The sequence below is a fragment of the Candoia aspera genome, chromosome 2, assembly GCF_035149785.1.
Source record: "Candoia aspera isolate rCanAsp1 chromosome 2, rCanAsp1.hap2, whole genome shotgun sequence".
NCBI classification, from domain to species: domain Eukaryota; kingdom Metazoa; phylum Chordata; class Lepidosauria; order Squamata; family Boidae; genus Candoia; species Candoia aspera.
The window spans coordinates 155,589,368-155,617,330 of NC_086154.1; the positions used below are offsets into that span (position 1 = coordinate 155,589,368).

General features: G+C 41.4%; 1 protein-coding gene across 10 annotated transcripts in view; it reads left to right on the plus strand.

Moving 5' to 3' along the window:
- Positions 1–2,613: 2,613 nt before the first annotated feature.
- DOCK6 (dedicator of cytokinesis 6) overlaps positions 2,614–27,963 on the plus strand; it is a 100,468-nt gene continuing 75,118 nt past the window's right edge. For all 10 annotated transcript variants that reach the window (XR_010067270.1, XR_010067271.1, XR_010067272.1 and 7 more), the window contains exons 1-3: positions 2,614–2,769; positions 15,369–15,459; positions 23,532–23,707. Coding sequence is in view for 7 of the 10 variants with exons in the window: in XM_063294435.1 (XP_063150505.1) it covers positions 2,726–2,769; positions 15,369–15,459; positions 23,532–23,707 (311 nt within the window). In the remaining 3 variants the exon portion in view is untranslated. The remainder of the gene's footprint in view (positions 2,770–15,368; positions 15,460–23,531; positions 23,708–27,963) is intronic.

Genomic DNA, 27,963 nt, shown 5'->3' on the forward strand with positions numbered 1-27,963 from the left:
ACAAAGTTCCTGAGAGAAGGAAAACCTCATTGTTCCCTTTTTCCTCCCAAACAAACTTGCTTGAGTTTATTAGGAGTGGAAAAATGAGGCAGGGGAAATGTCTGGGAGAGCTATTATAAATCTTTTTGTTAATATTTATAATGTGTCAGCGTATTTCTCTCACCCTTAGAATAAACATTGTCATTCCTGTTGCACTTTCTTAAAGGCACAGTAATATTAACTCACTACAGGTCATTAAATTACATCTAAGCAGGAAACCAGGGACGCTCACTACTTGTTTTGAAGTATTTGATGCTGGACACAGTTAGTCCTCTCCTTTTGTTCAGATTCTCTCCTTGGCCAATTTTCTTCTCTCCCTTTTAAGGACTCATGTGTGGGGAGATGCTAAAATTTCATATGGCTTGGATGGGGCATTACTGGGGAAAATTGGTGGGCATAGATAGAGTTAAGGTAGCCCCTCCTACAAATGTCTTCTGCTCTTGTCTCACAAGTGAAAAGTACACAAAACTGCCAAATCTGGGCTGCATAGGGTTACCAGACATCCGGCAAAAGGCTCATGTCCTTCACCCAGCAGGCAAAGCCTTAAAAATCAAATATTGTCCAGCTTTTTGAGTATCTTGGTTTTTTTTTAATTTTAGACTTTTCACCAGAGTAGTCATTCAAATTTTGTGTATGGTGACCTAAACTGTCTGCTTCTTTCTTTCCTTCATCATCAACAACAGACTCCACAGCCTAGGTTTATGTTATATATTTCCTGATTCCAGCAATTGACTTCAGTTCAGCCCATTCAAATCTATGATCACTGTACAGGTAGTCCTCGCTTACTGACGGTAATTGGGACTTGGAACCCCATTGCTTACAACAGCAGTTCTGGCAGTCCCAGTTGCTGTTGTCAAGCAAATCCCACACAGTTGCAGCATCCCACAGTCACATGATCTCCATTTGCAACCTCCTGCTGGCTTCCCCATTGACGTTGCTTGTAGGAGGCCAGCAGAGAAGGTCTTTGCAAGCTGGTTGCCAAGCACTCAAATCATGATCACATGACGGCAGGGATGGTGTGATAGCCGTAACTATGAAGACCCATCGTAAGTACCCCTCGTTCTGTGCTGTTGTAACTTCAAACGGTCGCAGAACAAGTGGATGTTAATGGAGGACTACCAGTAGTCTATAAATCACATGACTCATCATACTATGGTGAAATTTGAAAAGTTTGTCATCAATTCTATATTATTGCTAGCATATGTTCTTAAAAATTTGTTGGAAAAATATTGCAATTGAAAAACCAGTCTTTCTGATGCTGGAAGAAGTAATTTCATATACATGTAGGCCTAAGTACATTTTTACAGGGTTTTTTTGTGTAATTTTTGTCACAGATCTCAAGGAAGCTAGAGTTAGTGTGTCCTCTCCCCCCTCCCCCCCCATTTGTGCTCCTTTCCATGTCCTCCTTTGCCTGTTCAGATACTTGGTAACCGGAGGGCTGCACAAATCCAGACCAGGCCTAGATGGCAGCAGAATTAGTTTTCTTTTCTGCCATCTAGTGGCCATTTTCTGCCCAGGTCTGCCAGACAGATTCAGGTGGTGTTTTGTGACTGTTGGTCACTCCATCAACATTTAGTGCAGTGTTGGACTTCAACTCCCAGAATTCCTCAGGCCATACATCTTGCCGTTGCTGAGGTTGAGAAACAGTGGTTTAGTGGAAAGAAAAGATGGGTCCGGGGGACATGAGTTACACCCAGAAGACAGTATCATGGGTGAATGTGCAGAGCTCAACATACAGGGTTCATCCACCTCACTTCTTCTAGCAACTTGTTAGGACTCTGGAGACCTACTGGCCTTTTCCACTGATGTTAATCATAACCAATTATATACATTTTGGTCGGCTTTGATTTAATAGCACAATGCTATGCATGCCTGTCCAGAATGCCCCAGTGTTAAAGAAGCATTACTCCCGAGTGAATACAAGTAGGATTATTGTCTATATTTATATCTAGTTGAAGATCTTTTTAAAAAATCCAAAAACTACTTTCCTTGTTTTTAAATGATGCACGTTCGTGTTACAGCAGAAATAGCTTTAGGCGTTCCCTGGCAGGAAGAAATGCCGTTTCCGAGATAGTTTTTGGCATCCACCGCAGTACTTAATTCCTTGCGGGAGAAAATCAGTATCTAACCAGAAGTTTGTTTGTTGGCATATTGCCAGTAAGATACGTAACTGCGTTACGTCCAGAGGGGGACAGCAGAGACGGAAAGAATACACTCTGCCCATGTTCAGAGGCACTCTCGTTCCTTCTTATTTAATACACATTTTTTAAGGCTAACCGTTCGCCATCAGAACAGATTCTCCTGCAGCCACAGCCCCGGATTGCTTTTGTCCATCCCCGCCGAGTGACCAATTCGGGAAACGAGGCTTCGTTAGCGCCTTGCTTCCAACGGGAAGGGTGGAGCGATGGAGAAAGCAAGCCTGGGAGACCGAGGGGGTGGGCGGGGAAGGGATCGCGGCTGCTGCCGCCTGAAGCCGGTAGGGGGCGCTTTGGTCTCTGCCGCTGGAACTGAGGTCCCCGCCTGGGTTCTGTCTCCTGCTCCCTCGGTGCCCGCCGGCGGCTGAGTTGGCTCGCAACGCCGGGCGGAGGCTCCCACCGAAGGCAGCGTGGAGCCTCGTCCCGCCCTCTCGCGCGCCGGGACTCCCGGGCGAAGGATCAGCGGCGGCCGCGCCCGCGCCGGAGAGGGCATGGCGGCTTCGGAGCGAAGGGCCTTCGCGCACCGTATTAACCGGTGAGGGACGGATGGACGCCCGCCCGCATGCATGCATGGGCAGCCCTCTCGGGAAGGGCAAGCAGAGGGGGAGGCGAGACGCGAAGGCTCAGTTGTGGCAGGGGGCGTTTTTTCGGGCAGCTGTGAGACCCTCTCCCCCTGCCTCCTGAGGAACAATCACCCCACCCCAATTCTTCAGTCTCCTGCTCTTCCTCCGTAGTTGAGACCCGTTGATTCCCGTTCCCTCGAGCTACCCAGGGCACCCTTGCAAGCAGTCCTACAAAAGTCCACCTCGGTGATTCCTTGCCTGTGTGGACTTTTCTTGGGACTGCATCCTGGAAGGAGAAGAAGTACCCGGAGGGAGGGAGGGAGGGAGGGACTTTTTCCTGATCACCTGAAGCCAGTCATTAGGTACTATCGGTTATTCAGATGTTCATTCAGAAGTCTGCCCCCTCAGTAGTAGTATCAGTTCTCCCCATTTTTCTTTTTCTCTCCATTCGGCGCATCATCTCATAGTCACTCAGTTCCTTGTCCGGCTGCCTTGCTAAAACTAAGGTGAAAGAGCAATCTCATCCTTTAACTGTTTCCTTGCACGTGATCTCTATAGATAGGCACTTAATGGCAAAGCAGTTGTCCCCACCCTTTCAGGCAGATTTTGAGCCAGTGCCCAGAACTGGTTCATCTGGAGCCTTTGTTTATTTTTAATTATTTTTGCATTGTTATCAATATATATTGGAATCAGCAGGCAGGTTTTTCCTTAAGGGGGTTGTAGTCTATAATTAAGGGTAGAGGAACAGGGGCTGAAAATAGAGGAAAGCAGTAGTGTATTGTCAGTTATAAGCATTATAATACCGTTTTCAGTGACTGGTTCTTCAACCCTTTGCTCTGTACTACTAGGATAGGCATAAAGAAGGGAGTCCTCCCTTTTGCCTTTTCAGCTTCCTTTTCTATGACAAGATGTGTGCTGGATGAAGAAGAGGAGGAGGAGAGCTTTGGAAGGCTACCTCATGATCTAGATCTCAGCCCTCACAGAGAAATCCCTTGGGTTCAATTGGATTTGTATCTCCACAGGGTGGGTGGACGGGGTGTGTGCGCGTGAGGCCATCAGGGAACAGATTGTATACCCCAATGACATTTCAGTAATACTGTACTGTACACCAAATTCTGACCCTTTATTATGAAGATTATCATTCTCTTAAGATAAAGCGGGACATGTGGATTTGCATAGATGTAGATCAGTAAAATATGCCCTGGAGTTTGAAATTGGTCTCTGGGCTTTTGTGACTGGAGAGGAACATAGGGGATCACTTCTGTCCCTCCTCCTTCCATATGCACATACATTCAAAAATGGGGCTGCTATCTTCAGTAGAGTACCCCAGATGCCTTGTTTGTCCTCCTTCACCCATAAAGATGTACGTGCATAACGATTGGGCTCGATGCAGAGGATCCGTGGAGCATTTGGTAAACTATCAGTAAAATGCTTTATTCAAAAGCTGAGTTTGGAAAGAACTGACATGCAGCTTATAGAGCACATGTATATGGGGAGGAGAGTTGACAATAGGTAAGGCTAAAAAGTAGAAAAAAGCACTAAAACAACTGGAGGCGTGGCCAGAATAAGCTTTGTTGTTTATTTGTTCAGTCGCTTCTGACTCTTCGTGACTTCATGGACCAGCCCACGCCAGAGCTTCCTGTCGGTCGTCAACACCCCCAGCTCCCCCAGGGACGAGTCCGCCACCTCTAGAATATCACCCATCCACCTTGCCCTTGGTTGGGCCCTCTTTCTTTTGCCTTCCACTCTCCCTAGCATCAGCATCTTCTCCAGGGTGTCCTGTCTTCTCATGATGTGGCCAAAGTATTTCAGTTTTGCCTTTAATATCATTCCCTCAAGTGAGCAGTCTGGCTTTATTTCCTGGAGTATGGACTGGTTTGAGCTTCTTGCAGTCCAAGGCACTCTCAGAATTTTCCTCCAACACCACAGTTCCAAAGCATCGATCTTCCTTCTCTCAGCCTTCCTTATGGTCCAGCTCTCGCAGCCATATGTTACTACTGGGAATACCATGGCTTTAACTATGCGGACCTTTGTTGTCAGTGTGATGTCTCTGCTCTGAACTATTTTATCGAGATTGGTCATTGCTCTTCTCCCAAGGATTAAGCGTCTTCTGATTTCCTGACTGCAGTCAGCATCTGCAGTAATCTTCGCACCTAGAAATACAAAGTCTTTCACTGCTTCTACATTTTCTCCCTCTCTTTGCCAGTTATCAATCAAGCTGGTTGCCATAATCTTGGTTTTTTTGAGGTTTAGCTGCAAGCCAGCTTTTGCACTTTCTTCTTTCACCTTCATCATAAGGCTCCTCAGTTCCTCTTCTCTTTCAGCCATCAAAGTGGTATCATCTGCATATCTGAGATTGTTAATGTTTCTTCCAGTGATTTTAACTCCAGCCTTGGATTCCTCAAGCACAGCATGTTGTATGCTGTGTTCTGCGTACAAGTTGAATAGGTAGGGTGAGAGTATGCAGCCCTGCCATACTCCTTTCCCAATCTTAAACCAGTCTGTTGTTCCGTGGTCTGTTCTTACCGTTGCTACTTGGTCGCTATACAGATTCCTCTGGAGGCATACAAGATGACTTGGTATTCCCATACCGCTAAGAACTTGCCACAATTTGTTATGGTCCACACAGTCAAAGGCTTTAGAATAGTCAATAAAACAGAAATAGATGTTTTTCTGAAACTCCCTGGCTTTTTCCATTATCCAGCGGATATTGGCAATTTGGTCCCTAGTTCCTCTGCCTTTTCTAAACCCAGCTTGTACATCTGGCAATTCTCGCTCCATGAATTGTTGAAGTCTACCTTGCAGGATCTGGAGCATTACCTTACTGGCATGTGAAATGAGTGCCACTGTTCAATAGTTCGAACATTCTTTAGTGTTCCCCTTTTTTGGTATGGGGATATAGGTTGATTTTTTCCAATCTGATGGCCATTCTTGTGTTTTCCAAATTTGCTGGCATATAGCATGCATTACCTTGACAGCATCATCTTGCAAGATTTTGATCAATTCAGCTAGGATACCATCTCCTGCTGCCTTGTTATTAGCAATGCTTCTCAAGGCCCATTTAACCTCACTCTTCAGGATGTCTGGCTCTAGCTCACTGACCACACCGTCAAAGCTATCCCCGATATTGTTATCCTTCCCATACAGGTCTTCTGTATGTTCTTGCCACCTTTTCTCGATCTCTTCTTCTTCTGTTAGGTCCTTGCCATCTTTGTTTTTGATCATACCTATTTTTGCCTGGAATTTACCTCTGATGTTTCTAATTTTCTGGAAGAGGTCTCTTGTCCTTCCTATTCTATTGTCTTCTTCCACTTCTGCGCATTGCTTGTTTAAAAATAATTCCTTATCTCTTCTGGCTAGCCTCTGGAATTTTGCATTTAATTGGGCATATCTCCCCCTATCACTGTTGCCTTTTGCTTTCCTTCTTTCTTGGGCTACTTCTAGTGTCTCAGCAGACAGCCATTTTGCCTTCTTGGTGTTCTCTTTCTTTGGGATGTATTTTGTTGCGGACTTCTGTCCATAGTTCTTCCGGGACCGTATCTACTAAGTCCAGTCCCTTAAATCTATTCTTCACCTCCACTGCATATTCCTTAGGAATATTAGTGAGCTCATATCTAGCTGATCTGTGGGTCTTCCCTAATCTCTTTAGTCTGATCCTAAATTGTGCAATAAGAAGTTAGTGATCTGAACTACACTCAGCTCCAGGTCTTGTTTTTACCGACTGTATAGATGTCCACCACCTTTGGCTGCAAAGGATGTAGTCAATCTGATTTCAGTGTTGTCCATCTGGGGAAGTCCATGTATAATGCAGTCTCTTAGGTTGTTGGAAGAGAGTGTTTGTTATGCAGAGTGAGTTGTCTTGGCAAAATTCTATCAGCCTATGTCCTGCTTCGTTTTGTTCTCCCAGGCCATGCTTACCTGTAATTCCAGGTGTCATTTGACTGCCCACCTTAGCATTCCAGTCTCCCGTGATGAAAATAATATCTCTTTTAGGCGTGTTGTCCAGTAGGTGCTGCAGATCCTCATAGAACTGCTCTACTTCAGCTTCTTCAGCATCTGCGGTTGGGGCGTATATTTGGATCACTGTGATGTTAGATGGCTTGCCCTGAATTCGAATTGAGATCATTCTATTGTTTTTTGGATTATACCCAAGCACTGCTTTAGCCACTTCATGATTAATTATGAAGGCTACTCCATTTCTTCTGTGGTCCTCTTGTCCACAGTAGTAGATCTGGTGGTCATTTGATGTGAAGTGGCCCATTCCAGTCCATTCCAGAATAAGCTTAACTGCTTTTAAATCTGGATTTCATCTATTTGATAAATTTCTATCACTGCTTTCATTCAGGAGTTCAAGGCAATGTACGTAACACTCCATTCTCCTTATTTTCCCCACAACGACCATCTGTGCTGTAGGTTGGGCTGAGAGAGACTAGTCCAACCTCAATTGCCCAGTGAGTTTTAAAGAAGGAGGGAGACGTTTGCTTGGTGTTTCAGAGAGCAGGGCTAATATCTTCCTTACAGGTGTTCTTCATGAATTGGTGATAATTTAGGAAGCTTCCTATTAAAAGCTTGAGGGTGAACATACTTGCAGAGTAGGTCATTAACAAGGAACTAGTAACACACATTTAAATCTCAGTCTTTATGAGTCTCTAATACTGTATATGAATTGTTAACAGTATGTAAAGAAAGAAAACAGTGGTTTCTCTTGCTCTGGCCAGGAAGGAACTTCAGCAGCTGTGCTAAGGTTTTCTTCCTTTTTTGCTTTTTGTTATATGCTTTTGCTTCCTTTTGACTGATCAATGAAAAGTTCAAGCAACTATTTTTGGAATGAAGCCTCAAGGGTTATTTACTGCTGTTCTCTGAGTGGCTCTTGTTTTGATCTTTTCCTCTTGCTGTTCATTTTTGCACCTCCTCCTTTTGCAGTTCATTTACAGTTCCTGATTGTTAATTATGATTAACAGGCAGGTACATATGTTCAACCTTTGCCTTGGGAGGGTAAGAGAAAGAAAATGAATTTGAATGAACCCTTTGTTCCCAACTCTAATTGAAAATGCAGGTACTTATAATTGACTTCATCTACAACCATCAGTACATGTTTAATGTTGGAGCGGTCTCTGAAACGGATGTGAAAATAATTAATTTGGCCTTGTGCTAAACTGTGAATAAAAATATCTCCAGTCCTTCAGCTGGAAACGTTATGTTTCAGAAAAAACAGTAGCATCTTGAACCCTTTGAAAAATTGTAGGATATACATGTCAGTATTGATTTTAATAGAGGTTTAATATCTGATCTCAGTAAAGTAAAAGTTATTTTTTAAAAAGAAAAATGATTTCCATTTCTAGTGCTCTTAAGAATGTTTCTGGGGCATTGTCTTACTTCATGTAAAAACTGAAATGTACTATCTAATAGATTATGGGAAAGATTTCTACCAGTGTCTTTTCTATTTAGACTTTTATTTTAAGTTATTGTTTGTGAGGGGTCATCCATGTGTACATTAACAAGAATCCATAGTAGCCTGTTCTTTTTAAGTAAGAATAGGTATGACTTAAATATTAGAGATAAACCATAGCCCTTGGATTAGGTAGACCACAGTCTGTGGCCACCAAACTTGCAAAGTTTAGTGGCCCACAACAGATTTGAAATAATCCACTTTTGCATATTGACATTCAGGAATCTGGGATGAGAACAAGGCCTCTTCTTTGTTTTTTGCCTGGATATTGGTTCGTTTTTGCCAGGTATTCACTCAATCTGCTCAATTAGTGAATAGCTATTTTTCAACCTGATATATATCAGTATTTAAGAGAGAGAGAGACAGAAAAGAAAGATCCAGGAAATACTCACATTATTTCGAAAGCTGATGGGTATTGTTGATGAGGCCTAAATGGTTTTGTTAATGTAAAGTTTTCATACTTGCGCATAATGTACCTTTATAGAAGGCAAACAGCTGTTACACAGCCTAAGTGAGCTCCAGTTAACCTAATTTGCAAATAAATGGAGGATAGAGATAATAGTGAGGTGAATGGTGGCCATGGTGTCAAATAATAGAGATGCTAAAGTGGTGATACAGAAGAAAACTTGTCCATAGAAAATAACTTTTTAGTTAACATGTTCTGCAGTAGGACAATGGATTGGCTTGGATGGTCCCTTTGTTCCTTGTGAAGTTCACATCAGAATTAGTTCTGAGGCAAATCCTAATTTGCTAAATTCCTGCACTTGTTAGTGTTTGTTTTGCAAAGCCGGTAGACATCAAACCACAGTAAGTGATTGTTCTGCTTATTTTTCATTCTTTCCCTGCTCTCCCTTCATAACTATTGAACTTGCTTGAGTTGTACCTTGGAAAGAAAATGCCGTGCACTGAGATTTCCTGATGGGACCACTGGAATTAAAATGCAATTGGATTCTCTGTGAATTCACTGATAAAGCAACTTCCTTAGCTAAAGGAAAGGGTGAGGTAGCTTCTTGGATCAGTTCCCAAGAATCTAGGATTTTGTTTCCTTCCATTCTATAAAGCTCTCCATAATTGCAGGCTGTTTACAGCCTCCTGCTTCCTCTACCTCTTGCTCTGAATGCCTTTGATCTGGTTGGTGAATTCAGCGCACAGCTACTATTCTGTTAAGAAGTCTACTGTAGTTGGAAACAAATGTATGCAGGAAGATCTTTGTTAATTTCTCTGTCCTTTCTCATTCTGTTCACAAATACATATTTTTCAATAAACTTTCCAAACTTTAAGGTAGGAATGTACAACTTGTTCTGAGCTGAAGGCCTCGCTTGGTGTTTGAGTGGGGACTGGGAGTGGATTCCATAAAATGAGTGAGGTCAGGACAAAAACTAAATTTGATTTCATTTTAATTAAAATACATGTTACTCTCCACTCATGTTGCACGATGCTGCTTCTGTCACATTGAATATTGTAATTCTGTAAGAATTGTGGATGGTTCATTGTTCATTATTGAGAGGAAGGACGCACTGATAGGCTTATTGTGGAATTAGCTTGATACGCATACACCAAGATCCTCTCCATTGTTCTGCAGAAGCCTTGCATTAGAACAGGGAGCTTAACATCCAACTGTAGAAATAATAATTTGAAAAGGAAATGGCAGATGTTGCTAAACTATTACAAATAAGGGAATCCAATTTCATTTCAATTTCAGTTTCATTCCAATTTTAGTCGTCCCATCAGGAAATCTCAGTGCAAGGCATTTTCTTTCCAAGGTACGACTCAAGAAGTTACTGAAAACAAAGGTTCACATACTTTTGCCACACACAAATAGGTAGCTTTGGATAATTTTCCTCAATAAATTTCCCATATTTGAGACCCTGTTTGGTCTAGTGGTTAAAGCACCAGGCTAGAAACCAGGAGACTGTGGGTTCTGTCCCGCCTTAGACATGAAGCCGACTGCGTGACCTTGGGCCAGTCACACACTCTCAGCCCAACTCACCTCACAGGGTCGTTGTTATGGGGAAATAGGAGGAGGAAGGAGAGTTAGGTATGTTCCCCACCTTGAGTTATTTATAAAAATAATAAAGGTAGGATAAAAAAAATCTAAAAATATAAATATAAATAAATACATAAATGAACAAGTATAATGTTTTTGACTCGTTTAATTGGGTTCTATTTATCTAGTTTTAGGATTTATGTGGAAAACAGGTCACATTTTAGGTTATATTTATACAGAAATATTGAAAATTCAAAAGGGTTCACAAACTTTTACGCACCACTATAAACATAGGTACATTTAATAAATTGCAGATTACATAGCATCAGTTTTCCCAGTTCTTGTAAAGGACCAGCAGGTCAGGCTCCAAGTTCTGGTTTATAGTAAGTTTACAGTTTTGTCTGTTTGTGAATCAGTCTTTTTTTTTAACTGGGTACTGATTTAATGAATTTCGGTATTTATCTTATAAAAAGGTTATGATGGAGAGGTATCAGTTGCATGGTGGGACTGATTTGGAAGGTTTCTTTACATGTTTGTAAGTTTAGGGAAACTCTAAAAATACATTTCTGCAAATCTGCAGCATACAGTTGGGCATGTGGAAAAAACTATTAACTGGCATCTACCAGTTCTCCCTTCAACCCTTGAAACTGTTTTGCAGTTATTTCAGAAACCGTTAATAGATTACTTTAATCTGGGTGATAGATGCTTCTCTTAAAACATAGAATCAAAAGTTCAAGAATCAAAACATAGAATCAACTTACCTGAAATACGAGGAGAAAAGCAAAGTGGGTATTTAAATCAGTATTTGCTTTGGGACATGTATGAGTGTTAATTACAAAATTCAGCTAATACTGTGATAGCAGTGGCCCCATATTTGTAGGGCTCTCAGCCAAGTGACATCAGTTTGGTTCTATTGATTTCCTTGGGCCTTGGAAACCAATTTGTTTCAATATGCCTTGAGTTGCTGTAGCGTTTTAATGGTTTTTATTCTTGCACTTTATTTGAGTGTAGCCTTGGGGCTTTTTTCTACTGCTTGATTATATTTCATCGGAATTATTCTTTTATGTAAGCCGCCTTGAGATGGTTTAGCTGTAAAATACGGCAGATTAATCATTAAAATCATTAAATATCGATGGAGCTTCCAGGATATAGAGAATTGAACTTCTATTTGTATTTTACTGGGAGGCTGAAATAATTGCCTTCTGCTTTTAACCACAGGTAATCTGTTATGTCCCTGCTGGGCTCTGTTAGGTGCATAAACTTCAGAAAGGAAGTTGTTACTCTTGAGCTTAAAAGTAGGTGAGTTAGTAGCTCAGAACTGTAAAAGGCCGAACAGGAACAGCTTCCATTTTCAAAGGTTTAATTCACACAAAATGCTAAAAAATTAATGCAGTTTGTTCATTTTTTGGTTTACTGTGATGTACAGACCCACTTTTTATGACTCATATTATACACAGACCAGGCTATAGAGGTTGACAAACTATGATTTAAGAAACCTAGATACCTTTATGTGAAATAACATCCAGAGGCAACTTTTCCTTTTGTGCATTTTTTTAAAAATAAGAATGCAGGATATTCTGATTAGTTTTTTTTTAAGTGTAACCCCTGGCATATTGTGGAGATGTGATACATAATCACTACTTTTTCTTCATTCCAGCTTCTCACAGATGGCACATGGTTAGATGGATTCTTAATTTTTATATCGTATCACGTAATTGGAATAGCTGAAATTGTTAAGCAATCTGGGGGAAAAAAAGACAAAATAGGGCACATTATGGATTTAGCAAATGTTGGTCTTCTAGATCTCAGCTCTATTTTGGTAGAATGTGTGATTAGGTGGAGTAAAAAAGTATAGAATTTCTGCCCTGCTAAAGAGTAAAGCTTGAGATTTTTTGTGTTCTGGTAAATTTTAGCACTGGATCTCTAGAAAAGTTTCACAATGCCCAAGAGGTTGGCCATGCAGAAAAGAGCTTGCCAGTTTCACAGGAAGAGTGTGGGAGCTGAATCAGTCCAAAGGCCCTTGTAGTTCATCATTCTGTTCCTGCAAAGCCCTGTCAGATGCCAGCGGGAACCATGCCTGTACCAGCCTCATCTTCTTCATGTTCCCCAAAAGCATACAGCCTTTGATATTCTGCAGGACACCTTCTCCTGCCTTGCTTTATTTTCTCTTAATTGCTTTCCAAAGCAAGTTGGCACTACAGCACTATAAATTTAATACTTGAAATCGCTGAGAACAAGACTTCAAGTAACTGATTAACTTGCCTTCAAGTAAAACTATTTGATGTTTCTCTCTTTTATACATACATATTTGGTTCCATGGCAAAATTCTGTAATTTATATGGACATTTCTTGTGTGATGTTCCTTCCAGTAATATATTATAGATTTGTGGCAGTAATGACCACAAAAGTTATATGGAGGTGGTTTGCCATTGCCTTCCCCAGTCATAATTACCTTTCCCCCAGCAAGCTGGGACCTGAATTTCCATCATTAAGTGATATGGTCATAAAGTGTGATGTTATGTGACCATGCCGCTTACCAATGGCAGTTCAGGTTACTGTCGTTAAGCAAATCCCGCACTGTCATTAAGTGCGACCACATGTGGTTGCCATTTGAAACCTCCTGCTGGCTTCCCCATTGACCTTGCTTGTCAGAAGCCCGCAGTGAAGGTCGCAAATGGCAATCATGTGACTGCGGGATGCTGTGACATCGTAATTGTGAGCTGGTTGCCAAGCACATGATCATGATCTGTGGGGACACTGCGACTGTCGTAAGTATGAGGACCTGTCGTAGGTTCATCACTCTTCAGCTCTGTTGTAAGTTTAATGGTCACTGAACAAGTCATTAAGCGAGGACCGCCTGTAGTAAAGTTTTTGTTTGCATAACTATCTCCTATATCCTCTATTTTCAAATAGAGTAGAAAAATCATTCTTAAATTTAGATCTGATTTTTAAAAATTAAATCAGAGTTTAAAACATTTTAAAATGGTTCATTAAAAAAATAAATGTAGCTCATAGATATTATCCAGAAAATAACTTTTAATTATATTGCATCTGATTGGCTAATAGAGGGATGGGAGATCTGGTAATAAATCTTATATTTGCCATCTCTCTGAGGGTGCAAAGATTATGAAGGACAATGAATGGAGCATTTGAGAAGGAGGAGGCTGAATCTGGATTTAAATGCAAGCAACAGGGAAAGGAATAGCAGCTGAAACAAAAAATGAGCCCAACACAGTTTGCAGGATTTGAGGATTATTGTATGTTTTGGTCCTGAAGTGTACTTAATTATTGCTTAATAATGGTAGCAACCATACAAGAGACTCCATTTGGAAATATTTTAATGAAGCCACAGTTAAAAAGCTGGTGATGGATGTTCTCTTACTGTATTATGGCAGAAATATGCTCCTGATAAGTGAGTGGTGTGTGAGTCATTGCATTCTTCCTTTGCAGCTGCTGAGGTCATGTGAAAATCTTAGGTTATAGGAGATCTTATAGTAGCTTGCCCCACATCATCTGTGCTGATTTGCTCAGTGGGACAGAAGAAGGGGGTTTGGAGGAGTTTCAAGGAAAGAAGTAAAATAATAAAGGCCTCCCACCCTTTCCATAAAAAGAGGTCTCACTGGGTCAGCACCAATTGCTTGGTTTTTATGCTCTCATATGTTGTCTTCATTTGGGAGATGGGAAGATCTGATTTAGTAGCGTGAACTGGGTGGGACAGAAGACACAGCAGTAAGATTGGCTCATAAAATCCCACATCGGTGTAAGTCATTGAACAGAGAGCTATACTTTGAATATGTAATAATGCCGTAGAAAAGTTGCTTTGCCGCTTACCTTCTTTCAAAGCGTCTTGCACCTCACTGTGCTGCCTCAAATAGTCCCTAGAGATTTGCTAATAATACAAGGGGTGTGTTTTTCTTTCTCTGATTGCTGTAACAATGAGGTACTTAGATACTTTCTCTCTCTCTCTCTCTCTGCTTCACAACTGGCTTTCTCAACACAATAAACAACATATATCAGTCTTATACAACAGCTTCGTCATTGTGGGAAGCAGTCCTCTTGCTCTTTCCCGTTTTTCTTCTAGTGCCTGTTTGTACCTGGTACATCATGATACATGTCTTCCAGTTCCAGTTCCTGGTTCAGTGGATGGAGCCAGAGGATTGAAAGCACACCCACTTGGTGTAGTGAATTTTCAAGCGAGTCCAGCAGTAGGAATTCAGTGGGATATTGCCCTGAAGCCAGTTCGTAACTTATTCAAGAAATCAGAGCTCTGCACTTTAGCAGAATCAGATGAAGTTGTGCAAACCTTTCTTCATCCACCTTGTCTCATAGGAAATAAAAAAATGGAATTCACAGCTGGACACAAGTATTTATTACACCAACACACACAGAGTAAACGTTTTGGTCCAAGAAAACTGCCCTGGGAGTCCATAGAACTCTTTACACAAGCTCACCTCTTCTAGAGCTAAGAAGCAGAAGATGCTCATTTCTCTCCCAAGGAGAAGACCAAAGTTAATTCCCACTGTGCTCCTCTCTGTTTCCAGAACAGCAATTGAAGAATCTCTCCCCCGCCTCTATCGCTATTGGAAACCTGCTGGAATGGCCTTTCTTTAGCTTTTTAAGCAGCTTTCTATAGTTGTCTGCTTACTTTCCTTCTCATTTTTTTCAGATTCTTCTGTTTTGGGGGGAAATGCCACAGCTGTGTGGAGAAATCCCCCTGTGTGGTGGCCTTTTGTGTTTGGGCAAAGAGTTGATAGCTCTGTTCTTTGCCTGAAACAAAAGAAGCATATTTAATGTCTGGGGGCCTTTCTGATCAGGTTGTAAATGATGGTTGTAAATGATGTTCATCTCTTCTATCTTATTGCCACTGAATGAAGACAAGGGAGGTTCGGACCTTGTTTGACCTGGGAGTAGAGTAGATGGAGACAGTGGGTGGAGATAATCTGAAACTCACATTTACAGTTGGGGGCCTACCATTAATTGAGGTTCTGTTGGTTTCAAAATAGGTGTATACTTTGGCATTGAAGGGGTTGCACTCCTCATAGCATTTCCATTGGAGTGGGAAAGGGTTGAGGGTATGGATGATACAGAAATGAAGAAATAAGTGGATGTTTCACTATTACCTTCCTACCTCACAGGACTGTGGCAGCCGAAGTGAGGAAACAAGTGTGTCGAGAATATGGCAACTCACCACAGCTCTCCAAGAAACGTGGTGGCACCCCACAGTCGGTGAGTTATCTGGCAGTCTATTATGGTGGGCTGTGTCAGGAAGCACATCTGGTTATTAAAATAGTAAACAAACTTGTAAATTCAAGAACCACAGTAAGTTTCTGGTGCATTTGAGAGAACGTTTACTCAGTACACAGTAGCAGCAACTTATTTAAAGAGAATATTTTCCACAGTAAGCAAAATACTTTTGAAAAATTCTGTAAAACTAAAATATTTTGAATGCAGATACTTTGACTTAATATAGCTGTAGCACAAAACAATTCCTTCTAGTTTTGTCTCCAGTGTACCTTCTTTTTTTCTTTTCCTGGAGCACTGTTGGAGTGAATCAGACTCTGCATGAGTAAGAACCTGTATTAGGGATTACATCATGGTAATAAAGGGCAGTGAAATGTTCTTACAGCACTTCTCTATCCTTATTGCACTGGCGGTACCTGTCTGACTGCCCTCTTCAGAGCAACCTAGTCCTTGCTGGAAAGGTACGAGCTGCAGGACCATCTGCTGGGCTGCTGTGAGGAATATTCTTGCTACTTGGCAGATAAAGTTGTTCAGGTTCACTCGGAGTTGGACTCTGACTGAATGGGTTCAGTTGAGGTGCCCTGGGCAATGTCTTATCTGGAGCAAGTTTGATTCTGTGACTCCAGAGATGTGAATGGGGTTCTCCAGTCTCTTAGCTCGGCCACTTGTTTGTTAGATCCCGGCCACTCCTAGATGATTAAAGCCACCCATGAGGTGTAATGGTATGTGGGAATGACCTTGGGAGACAGGAGGAAGAGCCGCAGCCTAGACAACCGTCATGCAGAAGGTATTTCCACCCACAGAAGGAAAAGAGGCGTGGGAAGTGTCTGAGAAGGGATCCTGTCTAGATTCCTGGAAATTAAAAGTAAAGGAGGGGGGAAGTGCTTTCAGATTTGCAAGATTCTATTACTGTAACCTTACAATAAAGGTAGTGTTAGTACTCATGGTTTGTGCTGCTTGTCTGGACTACCTCAAAGGGCTGACTGGAGGTGGCCTATGGTTAGGTCCATGTGGTGGTGTCAGCTTCTTTGAGGGACAGGGTGGTTCCCTCAGGAAGTGCACCCTCTCCTCAAGAAGTCATCACTGGACCAAATGGTCATGGAGAATTCTGGTCTGCAACCTTCCCTGAATAAAGTGGATTATTTGGACCAATTCCAATCAGGTTTCAGGCTAGGGTTTAGTATGGACATGGCATTGGTTGCACTTGTTGATGACTTGTGATGGAGCTGGGATGGGGGTGATGCATCCATCCTTGTGTTGATTTCTCAGCTTTTGTTACTGTCGACCATGGTATCCTTTTGGACCAGCTTAGGGGATTGGGGGTGGGAGGCACTGTTACACAATAGTTTTCCTTTCTCTCTGGCCAGTTTCAATCAGTGTTGACAAGTGGGGAGAAATTGTGCCCATGGCCCCTCACTTGTGGGGTGCTGCAGGGTTTGATGCTCTCTGTGCTAACATCTACCTGAAACTGCTGGTGAGGTTGTCATCTTCCAGTTTGGGGTCAGGTGTCATCAATATGCTTGACCCCTGGCTGGCTGAGTGATATGGCCAAAGTCCTAACTCACTGCCTGAAGGCTGTGCAAGTCTGGATGTGGAGGAACAGTCTCAGGCTCAATCCTAACAAGACTAAATGGCTATGTCTTTTTGGGCCCCCCAGAACTGGAGGGATTCTGTCGTTGACTATCAGTGGGGTTGCACTTCCCTACAGTACTTGAAACCTGTGCACAGTCTGGGGTCCTCCAATTATTCAACTGTGTGAATACAGTTTGCTTTCTTATGAATACAGAAATTGTTTTAGTTTAGATTATCTTCTGGTATTTTATACCTTGTTATCTGAAGTTGAAACTTAGATGCTCTATCTCTTTCATAACATGCTACTATGAAATTAACATCTTCATTTGACAAGAATTTACATATATCTTTCAAATGGCTTTTGAATGTATCTTTCTTGAAAGATAACGATTCTATTATCTGTTTGTGTCTGATACTTTCTAACCTTTAACTGGGTGAAACGGTGCATCACAGGGCAACAGTTTCTGAACCAAGGTACCTCAAATGGGCTAACTTACGGAATGTGTCCAAACTCCGGGACCCCTGACTCCCATGGAATAGAAATTTGGCAAATTTTATAAAACAGTTTCTGACATAAAAATCACCATAAAACATTTTATGACATAATACAAAACGTCATAAAACATTTCCTGTGGTCAACTCCTGATGTTTGACTGGGCTATAGAGTTCAACATTGGCTACTTTCATGACAGATACATCTCTGAATATCTCCCTGAATTTTTAAGAACTTTTCCAGTGAAGGCAGTACATTAGAAGCTCTGCTGTTGTTGAAGGCATTGAGGAATCTGGTCAGGAAATATCTCTGAAACGATGACCCAGTGGGTCACGGGTTGTCTAGTATGAGTTATCAAGTGCTGACTAGATTTTTAAGCGAAATGGCAAACGAGTAGTTTTGCGGGAACATTTTTATTTAATAAATATATGATTAATGACGTTCCATAATACTCTTCGTTTACAGGCATCCTGTTTGGAAACTTACCCTTTCTTGTTATTTGTCCCACCCCCGACTCAGCGTTAGAGATGGTACCTGAAGAATCTTCCCTAACTTTCCAACAATGTCTCATATGCCCTTGGTCTTACAAGGGCGATCCTTGGACTAAGCATTCCCTGCCTTGTAGAGATCAAGTGTCTGATTATTGGAATGGTGGACTGAGAAGTCTGGGGGCTAAGAATAAAAACAGTCGTGGTACCGTACGTGTGTCTCCTTACCATGTCAGGAATGAGTCTGGGTAGCTGAGAGAGAAGAGGCTAGAGAGTGAGGAAGCTCTGTACAGTATTTGTTGCGTTTGTGAGACATGTCTATCATCTCTCAACCTGTCAACTTGAGGAGGGCTCTACTATAACGCTAAGTCCTCCATGAGTAGGTTGTGAGGATTAAAGATTGTCCCACTTCTGTTGTATTGAATTTTAGCGAGGGATACGTTCCTTGGAATTGCTGCTGCTCCTTCAGCTCTGGGTAAAGATAGTTTCCAGTGTATGGGTATTCCTCTTTCTCAGGGATACACAGGTGCACCAGGGAGTTTCTTCCTGGTCCAATGTCCTTGCATAGGACAGGTGGAGGCAAAACAATTCCTGTCATCCTTAGCTTGCCAGCTTCATGGGTGGGGTCAGGAGAGCAGAAGCTATTCATGCTAAACTGGGGCACTGATTGTCCTGTCTCTGTGAAATGTACCTGTTGGTGATCTGCAAAAATTGCTCTGTGCAGCTTGGCTATAGTGCAAGGATGCATAATTTTTCCCAGGCTGAGGGTCATATTTAGTCTTTGAGTGGCATATTAGACATCACACTCCAAAAAAGTTTAATCATATTTAACTTTAATAATACTTGCTGTGATTATCCTTCTGTGTTATATTAAAAATTACAATTTGGTAACTATTTTTAGAAGTCTGTAAAAGGACCACACCCAAGTTTTTGGCAGCCCTGATGTATCAAGTTGTACACATTGGATTAATGGAAGCAATGTTAAGATACCCATTCAGTTAGAGTTTGGCTGTTGTTTTCTTTTTACCCTCTACACTGTGTGCACAATTATTAGGCAAGTGAGTATTTTGACCATATCATTTTAATGCATATTTTCCACCTCCAAGCTGTATAAACCTGAATGCTTATTGGATATAAGCATATCAGATGATGTGTATTTGTGTAATGAGGGAGGGTGTGGCCTAAGGAGATCAACACCCTATATCAAGGTGTGCATAATGATTAGGCAGCTTCTTTTCCTCAGGCAAAATGGGCCAAAAAAGAGATTTAACTGACTCTGAAAAGTCAAAAATTGTAAGAAGTCTTTCAGAGGGATGCAGCACTTTTGAAATTGCTAAGATATTGGGGCGTGACCACAGAACCATCAAACGTTTTGTTGCAAACAGTCAACAGGGTCGCAAGAAACGTGTTGAGAAAAAAAGACGCAAATTAACTGCCAAAGATTTGAGAAGAATCAAACGTGAAGCTACCAAGAACCCATTATCTTCCAGTGCTGTCATATTCCAGAACTGCAACCTACCCGGAGTGCCCAGAAGTACAAGGTGTTCAGTGCTCAGAGACACGGCCAAGGTAAGGAAGGCTGAAACTCGACCACCACTGAACAAGACACATAAGTTGAAATGGCAAGACTGGGCCAAGAAATATCTGAAGACAGATTTTTCAAAGGTTTTATGGACTGATGAGATGAGAGTGACTCTTGACAGACCAGATGGATGGGCCTGTGGCTGGATCGGTAACGGGCACAGAGCTCCACTTCGACTCAGATGCCTGCAAGGTGGAGGTGGGTTACTGGTATGGGCTGTTATTATTAAAGATGAGCTAGTTGGACCTTTTCGGGTTGAAGATGGACTCAAAATCAACTCCCAAACCTACTGCCAGTTTTTAGAAGACACTTTCTTCAAGCAGTGGTACAGGAAAAAGTCTGCATCTTTCAAGAAGACCATGATGTTTATGCAGGACAATGCTCCATCGCATGCATCCAAGTACTCCACTGCGTGGCTAGCCAGTAAAGGCCTCAAAGATGAAAGAATAATGACATGGCCCCCTTCCTCACCTAACCTAAACCCTATTGAGAACTTGTGGGCCCTTCTCAAACGGGAGATTTACGGTGATGGAAAACAGTACACCTCTCTGAACAGTGTCTGGGAGGCTGTGGTTACTGCTGCACAAAGAGTTGATCGTCAACAGATCAAGAAACTGACAGACTCCGTGAATGGAAGGCTTATGACTGTTACTGCAAAGAAGCGTGGCTATATTGGTCACTGATTTTTTGTTTGAAATGTCAGAAATGTTTATTTGTAAATTTTGAGTTGTTTGTTTATTATTCTCACTTTAACAGATGAAAATAAATGAGATGAGGGAATTTTCATTTTTCATTTAGTTGCATAATAATTCTGCACACTAATAGTTGCCCAATAATTGTACACACATAGATATTGTCATGAGTAAGGATGGCGAGCAGGGGGCTCCCATCCAGGCTGTAAAGCGCATGCGTAGCACTGAGGAATTAGGTAGCCATTCCAAGAGACACAGATCAGGCCCGCCTTAACCTTTGGGGTTTATATGTCTGGGTTTTTCCCACGCTTCTTCAGTTTGTTAGGATTGATGTCCTAACAGCCAGGAACCACGCTGAGACAAGGAACAGGTCTCTAGTGTTTTATTGCTGCTACATAACAGGAAAATCCTGTTATCTAAAATCCGATAACTAATCGTTCTTTGGCAGAGAGTGAAGACAGGAGAGTTCAGTGTTGTTGATTAACAGACAAAAGTAGCTGCCTCTAGGATGTTGGCTAAGTTTCTTTGTCCTTTGTCAGTGTGCTGAGAACAATAAGAGAATTATTGACAAAAAATGAGGGTGAGAGAAAGGTACTTTAAAATGTGTATATAGCGGAAAAGGTGATTGCAAAACATGTAGCAAATGGAACTTAATAGAACTTAACACTTCTACTGAAGTGTAGAAATGCTGGAATGAGCATTTTAAAGATCTATATTGGAATGAAAATTATATGACAAAGAGTGGAATTGAAATGAATTCTGTAAATGTTGGCATATAAGAAAAATAATGAAAAGGAAATCAATCATGCTGTGAGAATATTGAAAATGGTAACCTTATAGGTATAGACTGGGTAACTGGAGAAATATTAAAATATGGATCTGGTTAGCAGATGGAGTGATGGAGTAATTTGTTTAATAAGTTTACAGAAGAATTAATTCGTTAAGTGAGCCTGGGAAGGTTTTTGACAGAATTCTGATGGAAAGGATACAAGAGGTGACAATGCACATTTGGAAAGTGCAGTATGGCTTTATACTGGCCAGGGGGTGTACAGTTCAGATTTTTGCTTTTCAGCAAGTGTTTGAAAAATATATTCACGTGAGAACAAAATTCATTGTATGTTTGTTGCTTAAGGGGGAAAGTGTATGATAAAGTGTGTAGACCTGAATAATACAATGTTTTACAATAATAAGGAGTTGAAGAATGGTTGCTGAGTGTGATAAGGGTGCAGTATATGACCAAAACAAAGCACATGTGAAAATAAATAGAATACTTAGCAAATGATTCAGCATTGAGTAAGAAGCAAGACAAGGATGAGTGATGTATTTTGCTTATGTATTTATAGATAAATATATAACAAATGTTTGTGGTGCCATTAGAGATGTATTGGTTAGGAACATGGACATGTGTATAGTTCTGTATGCAGATGATTTTGTGTGGCTAAGAATCAAAAAGATTTGCAGCAAATATTAGATAGCTTGTATGGTGCAGCGAGGAGTATGCACCTGAATATGAAAGACATAGTTGTGTTTGAAAGGAAAATGGGGGAAATAATGCATGGTATACATATATATGGCAAAAAATGAGAGCTCGTAGCTAACTTTGCGTACCTTTGTGCAATGATTATTACCTCTAAATATAATATTTTATTAAATCTAATAAACTTTTACCCTCTAGCTCTGGGGAAATGGTCATGTTGTGGGGAATGTTTGTGGAAAATGTAAAAATGTAAAAGATACAAAAATGTCTGTGAGGACATGCATCTGCCCACCTGGTTAGAGAGCGAGATGTGACAGATGAGTATTTCAGGTGAAACATAGATGTAAGGTGGGTTGGACTGAGAGAGATTTGCTAGGGCAAAGTCACTGAGTCAGCTTTCATTTGGGTACTTAACAAGAAGGGTAAGAATAAAAAAATTATGTGTGCTGAATGAATGTGGACAGAATATTAAAGTGAGTGACTTGTATGCTGAAATGGTTTGGTCTTATAGAGAAAATGAATGAGAATCAAAATTTGAAAACAGGCACATGAAGGGTGTCATGAGTAAGGGTGGCGAGCAGGGGGCTCCCATCCAGACTGTTAAGCGCATGCGTGGCACTGAGGAATTGGGCAGCCATTCCAAGAGACACAGATCAGGCCCGCCTTAACCTTTGGGGTTTATATGTCTGGGTTTTTCCCACGCTTCTTCAGTTTGTTAGGATTCCTGTTATGTACAAGCAATAAAACATTAGAGACCAGTTCCTTGTCTCAGCGTGCTTCCTGGCTGTTAGGACATCAATCCTAACAAACTCCTACTCCCATCGAAAGAGGGAGGAACAAGAAATTAAGGAGGGACATTTGGAAATGTCTTCAGAAAACCAAGAAATGCGGCTCGCCATCCTTACTCATGACAAAGGGAATGAGTTGAGAGAAAGGGAAAGATTGAGAAAATCATGGTTGGATGGAGTTGATGAGGTCCTTAAAAAAGAGAAGTTAGTTGTACAAGGGACAAAGACAGTGTATGAATCATTGTCTGGCTATGGAGGAAGTAAGGTGTGGGGCTCCTGATTCCTGCTATTGATCCAGAATTTCTTAAACACAAGGCAATGTAGCATATGAAAGAAATCTTTAATAAAGCATGGTAACCAGTTGCAGTTCAAAGACCAATCTGCCCCAAAGCCCACCAATACAGAAAGAAAAAGCCCCTTGGTCCCTCCTAAATTTCTAAAAGCTTGCTAGCCACCTACCAGTAGCTGCACGCTTCTTTGAACAGCTCCTGATAATATAGCTCCTTTAGCCTTGAAGCTCATGCACTGCCTCACTAAGCTATTTCAGCTGCATTCCTAACTGCTACCTAAGTATGCTTGCAATCTACCTACTACAGTTCCCATACATACATTGGCAGGATCCCACATCCTGACATAAGGTTTGCTATAGAGACGTATATTGAATAAATTTGTATTTCCTTCTTTTTTCCCCCCATTTCATGTCTTTCATTGTTTTTTACTCCCTTTCTGCACTTGGCATAAGGCTTCTTACCTGGGAAGCTAATAGCATGATGGGCATTCATTCAAAAATTCTAAATTTGTGCAGAGCAGTTGAGGTGGATTCATCTTATCCTAATCACAACAAGCATGGGGTAGGAGTGGTTCAGGAACTTCAGGCAATGTAAATGAAACAGCTGCATCCTATGTTCCTTTTTTCTTGTAAGTTTCTCTGTTTTTTTTTCTCTTCTTGTTCCCCTTTCCTTCAGATACCTCTGACAGAAGTGGTAGAGCCAATTGACTTTGAGGAATATCTTGGCAGTCACTTGCCAGATGCTGAGCCAGGCCCACTTCGTGACATGATTGAGTTTCCTGCTGATGACTTGGAAGTGACCCATGAACCCCGGGACTGTCGGACCCTGGAACCTGGTGTCCCTGAGGATGGGTAGGTGGTGTGATGGATAATTCCTGGGAGAGTTCTGTCATATTGTTCCCCTCTCCTTTTACCCCATAAGACACAAGGCTACAAGGATTGCCAGCACAGAGAATTTGACGGCATGCTTGCATTTTTTGAATTAGCACTTTTTAATTTTGTGCTGTTGACCAGTGGAAACATGTTGAAGCGAAAGTAGTGTTTTAAGAGGAAATCAATAGTTCTTAATTACAAAATATCCTTTAATGACAATTTGGATTGTATAAATATGAGGAACCATACAACTACCAGATGTATTACTATTGGGTATTACAAGATGATTCTGAGTGGATTTCTCTTAACAGACTTTTCCTAGAATGATCCATGGATATTAGTTTTTTGTCTAAGTGTTTTCACATCTATACTTGCTTGAGAATAGCATAAAGATGGGACCATATATCTCAGGGGTATTTTTGGTGTATTGCCGGACAGTAGGTTGCAAGAATATTCTAAAATCATCATCAGCATCCCAGGACATGGCTTACTCTATATTTTGACTGTACCCAGCTCACAAAGCATGTAGTCAGAAGGGGAAATAACAGATTTCTTTTTGAAGCAAAACACGTAGGAGGAGGGGGAGGAATGAGATGCAAAATAACCCTTAACATAATTCCCAAATTATTTTGGAGGAAGCCAAAAATATTTACAGCTGGACTTTGTGATGAGTTTCAGCTAGAAGCATAAAAATGAGGCACAAAATGCTGAATAAAATGGGAACAGAGTTAAGTAAACTTAAATTAGTACTCTGTGTATATAATGTATTTGGATAATAAAATCCAGGAAAAGAAACCAGCAATAGCTTCACTGAACCTGGCTTCACTGAACCACATATGAGTGTAGGTTAAAAATAATAAAAGTTTAAAATGTAGGCCTTTTGGCTCTGGATTAGCAGCTTTGAAATAGAGGCAGTAGTCCATGTGGTGCATATAGGACCTCTAGGTTAAAATATTCCACAGTATGGTGTGCTATAGATAATGTCAGATATTATTCTCTGGGTTGAGATCATGTGGAGTTAAGGCCAATATATCCAGAAGTTTTCTCTTGTTTACATTTACTACTTGAGGTTCAACCGTATCTGTGCCTGGCCTCTAACCTTTCAGAAAAGTTTTGTTCAATGACGCTGAGAAGATGCAATCAAAATGGAAAAGAACTCTTTCTTAAATGCCATTTTTGCCATAAATAAGGCTCAGTAATTAGTGCTAACCTGTGTCTAATCAAACTCAGCATGAGCTTTCCTCTGTCTGTATTCTAGCCCTCACCGGTCTAAAACTGTACTACTAATACAGTAGTATACCAAGGAGGATGATCTTTGCTAATGTTCAGATTGGGATAGGACATTTCAATGAGTTCAGGCCTTTTAGACTATTTTAGCTAATCGGCTTAGTTGCTGTCACACCTATCCTCCAGGAGTTCAAGGTGGCATATGTAGTGCTTCCTCCTCCAGTAAGAGATGGGTTGGGCTGAGGGACAGTGACTCCCCAAAAGTACCCGGTGAGCTGCCACTGCTGAGGGTGGACTTGAACTTGGACAGCCCAAATCCTAGTCCAGCGTCGTAACCGTTAGAACAGTAGTCTTATCTTTGTTACAGAGTTAGGGTTAATAGTCTACCACGTTGGTAAAAAGTACTGAAACTACAAAGCAAATAGTCCTTTGGGCTGAATCTCCCAAAGATTACCTCTGCTGAAGGTACTACTGGTGGCCATTTAGCTTTCTGCCAAATAGGACTGTCAGTAGCCTGCAGAATCAAAGTTGCAATATTTTGTACTTGAATTTAAAAAGATAGTTGGACTCTTGTGACCTCTTTCAGACTCTATGTAGTGTAATGATCAAGATGTTGGACTCAGAATGTGGAGATGTCAGAGTGGAACATTCAGGCACTTCCCTAAGGCTCACAGTGAGTGGGTAGATAAAGGGAATGTTCAAGCACCTCAACTGGTGAAGCAATTCCACAAAAACTTCCCTGAGGAACCAACTTAAGAAACGTTGTTCAAAACTCACATTATATACTTATATTCAATATTACAATTCTGTCTTCATCATGTATTTTAGTCTTGTAGAAAAGGGGGGAGGGAAGGTTGGGGAAAATAGGGTGGTGTTTCTTTAAGGGGGCAGTATGTCAGAGTGGAGCATTCAGGCACAATAATTAATGGTGTCTGAATGCAACACTCTACCAATTAGGTGTAAGTAGCTGGGAATAGATACGTGTAGTTTAGAACTTGTTACATAGCGGCACAGGGGAGAGAATTGCCAGTATTCCTGCAGAGTTGTTAGGAATTGTTTACGCGAAGTTTCATATCAAGGTCAGGCAGTTGGCACCATCTGGGAACTGCTGTAAGCTTAAAGAAGAGGGAGTGGGGATGCAGTAAAAAAGGAAAAGTACTGAGCCGTTTATTTTAGCAAAAGGGGGGCTGGCAGAAAAGGGGAATGGAATGTCTTAATTGAACGTTTTGCACGGGAATCTTCATTCAAGGCTTTAACCTGGTACTGGTCACTTACCTTAATAAAGAACTTTTTGCATATCCTGGATGGGTGGTGGCAAGAGTTACTGAATTTAAGATGAAAGGACTACAATCCTCACAGGAGGTCTGGGTTCATGCCATCCCATCCCCAATTAAATAGCTGAATAGGTGATGTAATTTATTTATTTTAATATTATGTATATACCACCCCAATCAATAGACTTTGTTTTGGCAGTATCCAATACAAAACAAAACCCTGACTAGCTCAAGAGCTCACATTCAAATACCAAACCATAAATGCAGTGCTCTTTGTAGAAGTCCATCCATCTTTCTCAGTCCAATCCCCCTCATAATGTTCTGCAGATAAAATTAGGGGGGACCCTATGTAAGTTTTCTTGGGTTTTGAGGAAAAAGGTAGAATATAAAAGCAATAATTTTGTTGTTTATTCGTTTAGTCGCTTCCGACTCTTCGTGACTTCATGGACCAGCCCACGCCAGAGCTTCCTGTCGGTCGTCAACACCCCCAGCTCCCCCAGGGATGAGTCCGTCACCTCTAGAATGTCATCCATCCATCTTGCCCTTGGTCGGCCCCTCTTCCTTTTGCCCTCTACTCTCCCTAGCATCAGCATCTTCTCCAGGGTGTCCTGTCTTCTCATTATGTGGCCAAAGTATTTCAGTTTTGCCTTTAATATTGTTCCCTCAAGTGAGCAGTCTGGCTTTATTTCCTGGAGGATGGACTGGTTTGATCTTCCTGCAGTCCAAGGCACTCTCAGAATTTTCCTCCAACACCACAGTTCCAAAGCATCTATCTTCCTTCTCTCAGCCTTCCTTATGGTCCAGCTCTCGCAGCCATATGTTACTACGGGGAACACCATTGCTTTAACTATGCGGACCTTTGTTGTCAGTGTGATGTCTCTGCTCTTAACTATTTTATCGAGATTTGTCATTGCTCTTCTCCCAAGGATTAAGCGTCTTCTGATTTCCTGACTGCAGTCAGCATCTGCAGTAATCTTCGCACCTAGAAATACAAAGTCTTTCACTGCTTCTACATTTTCTCCCTCTCTTTGCCAGTTATCAATCAAGCTGGTTGCCATAATCTTGGGTTTTTTGAGGTTTAGCTGCAAGCCAGCTTTCGCACTTTCTTCTTTCACCTTCATCAAAGCCTCCTCAGTTCCTCTTCTCTTTCAGCCATCAAAGTGGTATCATCTGCATATCTGAGATTGTTAATGTTTCTTCCAGCGATTTTAACTCCCACCTTGGATTCCTCAAGCCCAGCATGTCGCATGCTGTGTTCTGCGTACGAGTTGAATAGGTAGGGTGAGAGTATGCAGCCCTGCCATACTCCTTTCCCAATCTTAAACCAGTCTGTTGTTCCGTGGTCTGTTCTTACTGTTGCTACTTGGTTGTTATACAGATTCTTCAGGAGGCATACAAGATGACTTGGTATCCCCATACCGCTAAGAACTTGCCACAATTTGTTCTGGTCCACACAGTCAAAGGCTTTAGAATAGTCAATAAAACAGAAATTGGTGTTTTTCTGAAACTCCCTGGCTTTTTCCATTATCCAGTGGATATTGGCAATTTGGTCCCTAGTTCCCCTGCCTTTTCTAAACCCAGCTTGTACATCTGGCAATTCTCGCTCCATGAATTGCTGAAGTCTACCTTGCAGGATCTTGAGCATTACCTTACTGGCATGTGAAATGAGTGCCACTGTTTGATAGTTTGAACATTCTTTAGTGTTTCCCTTTTTTGGTATGGGGATATAGGTTG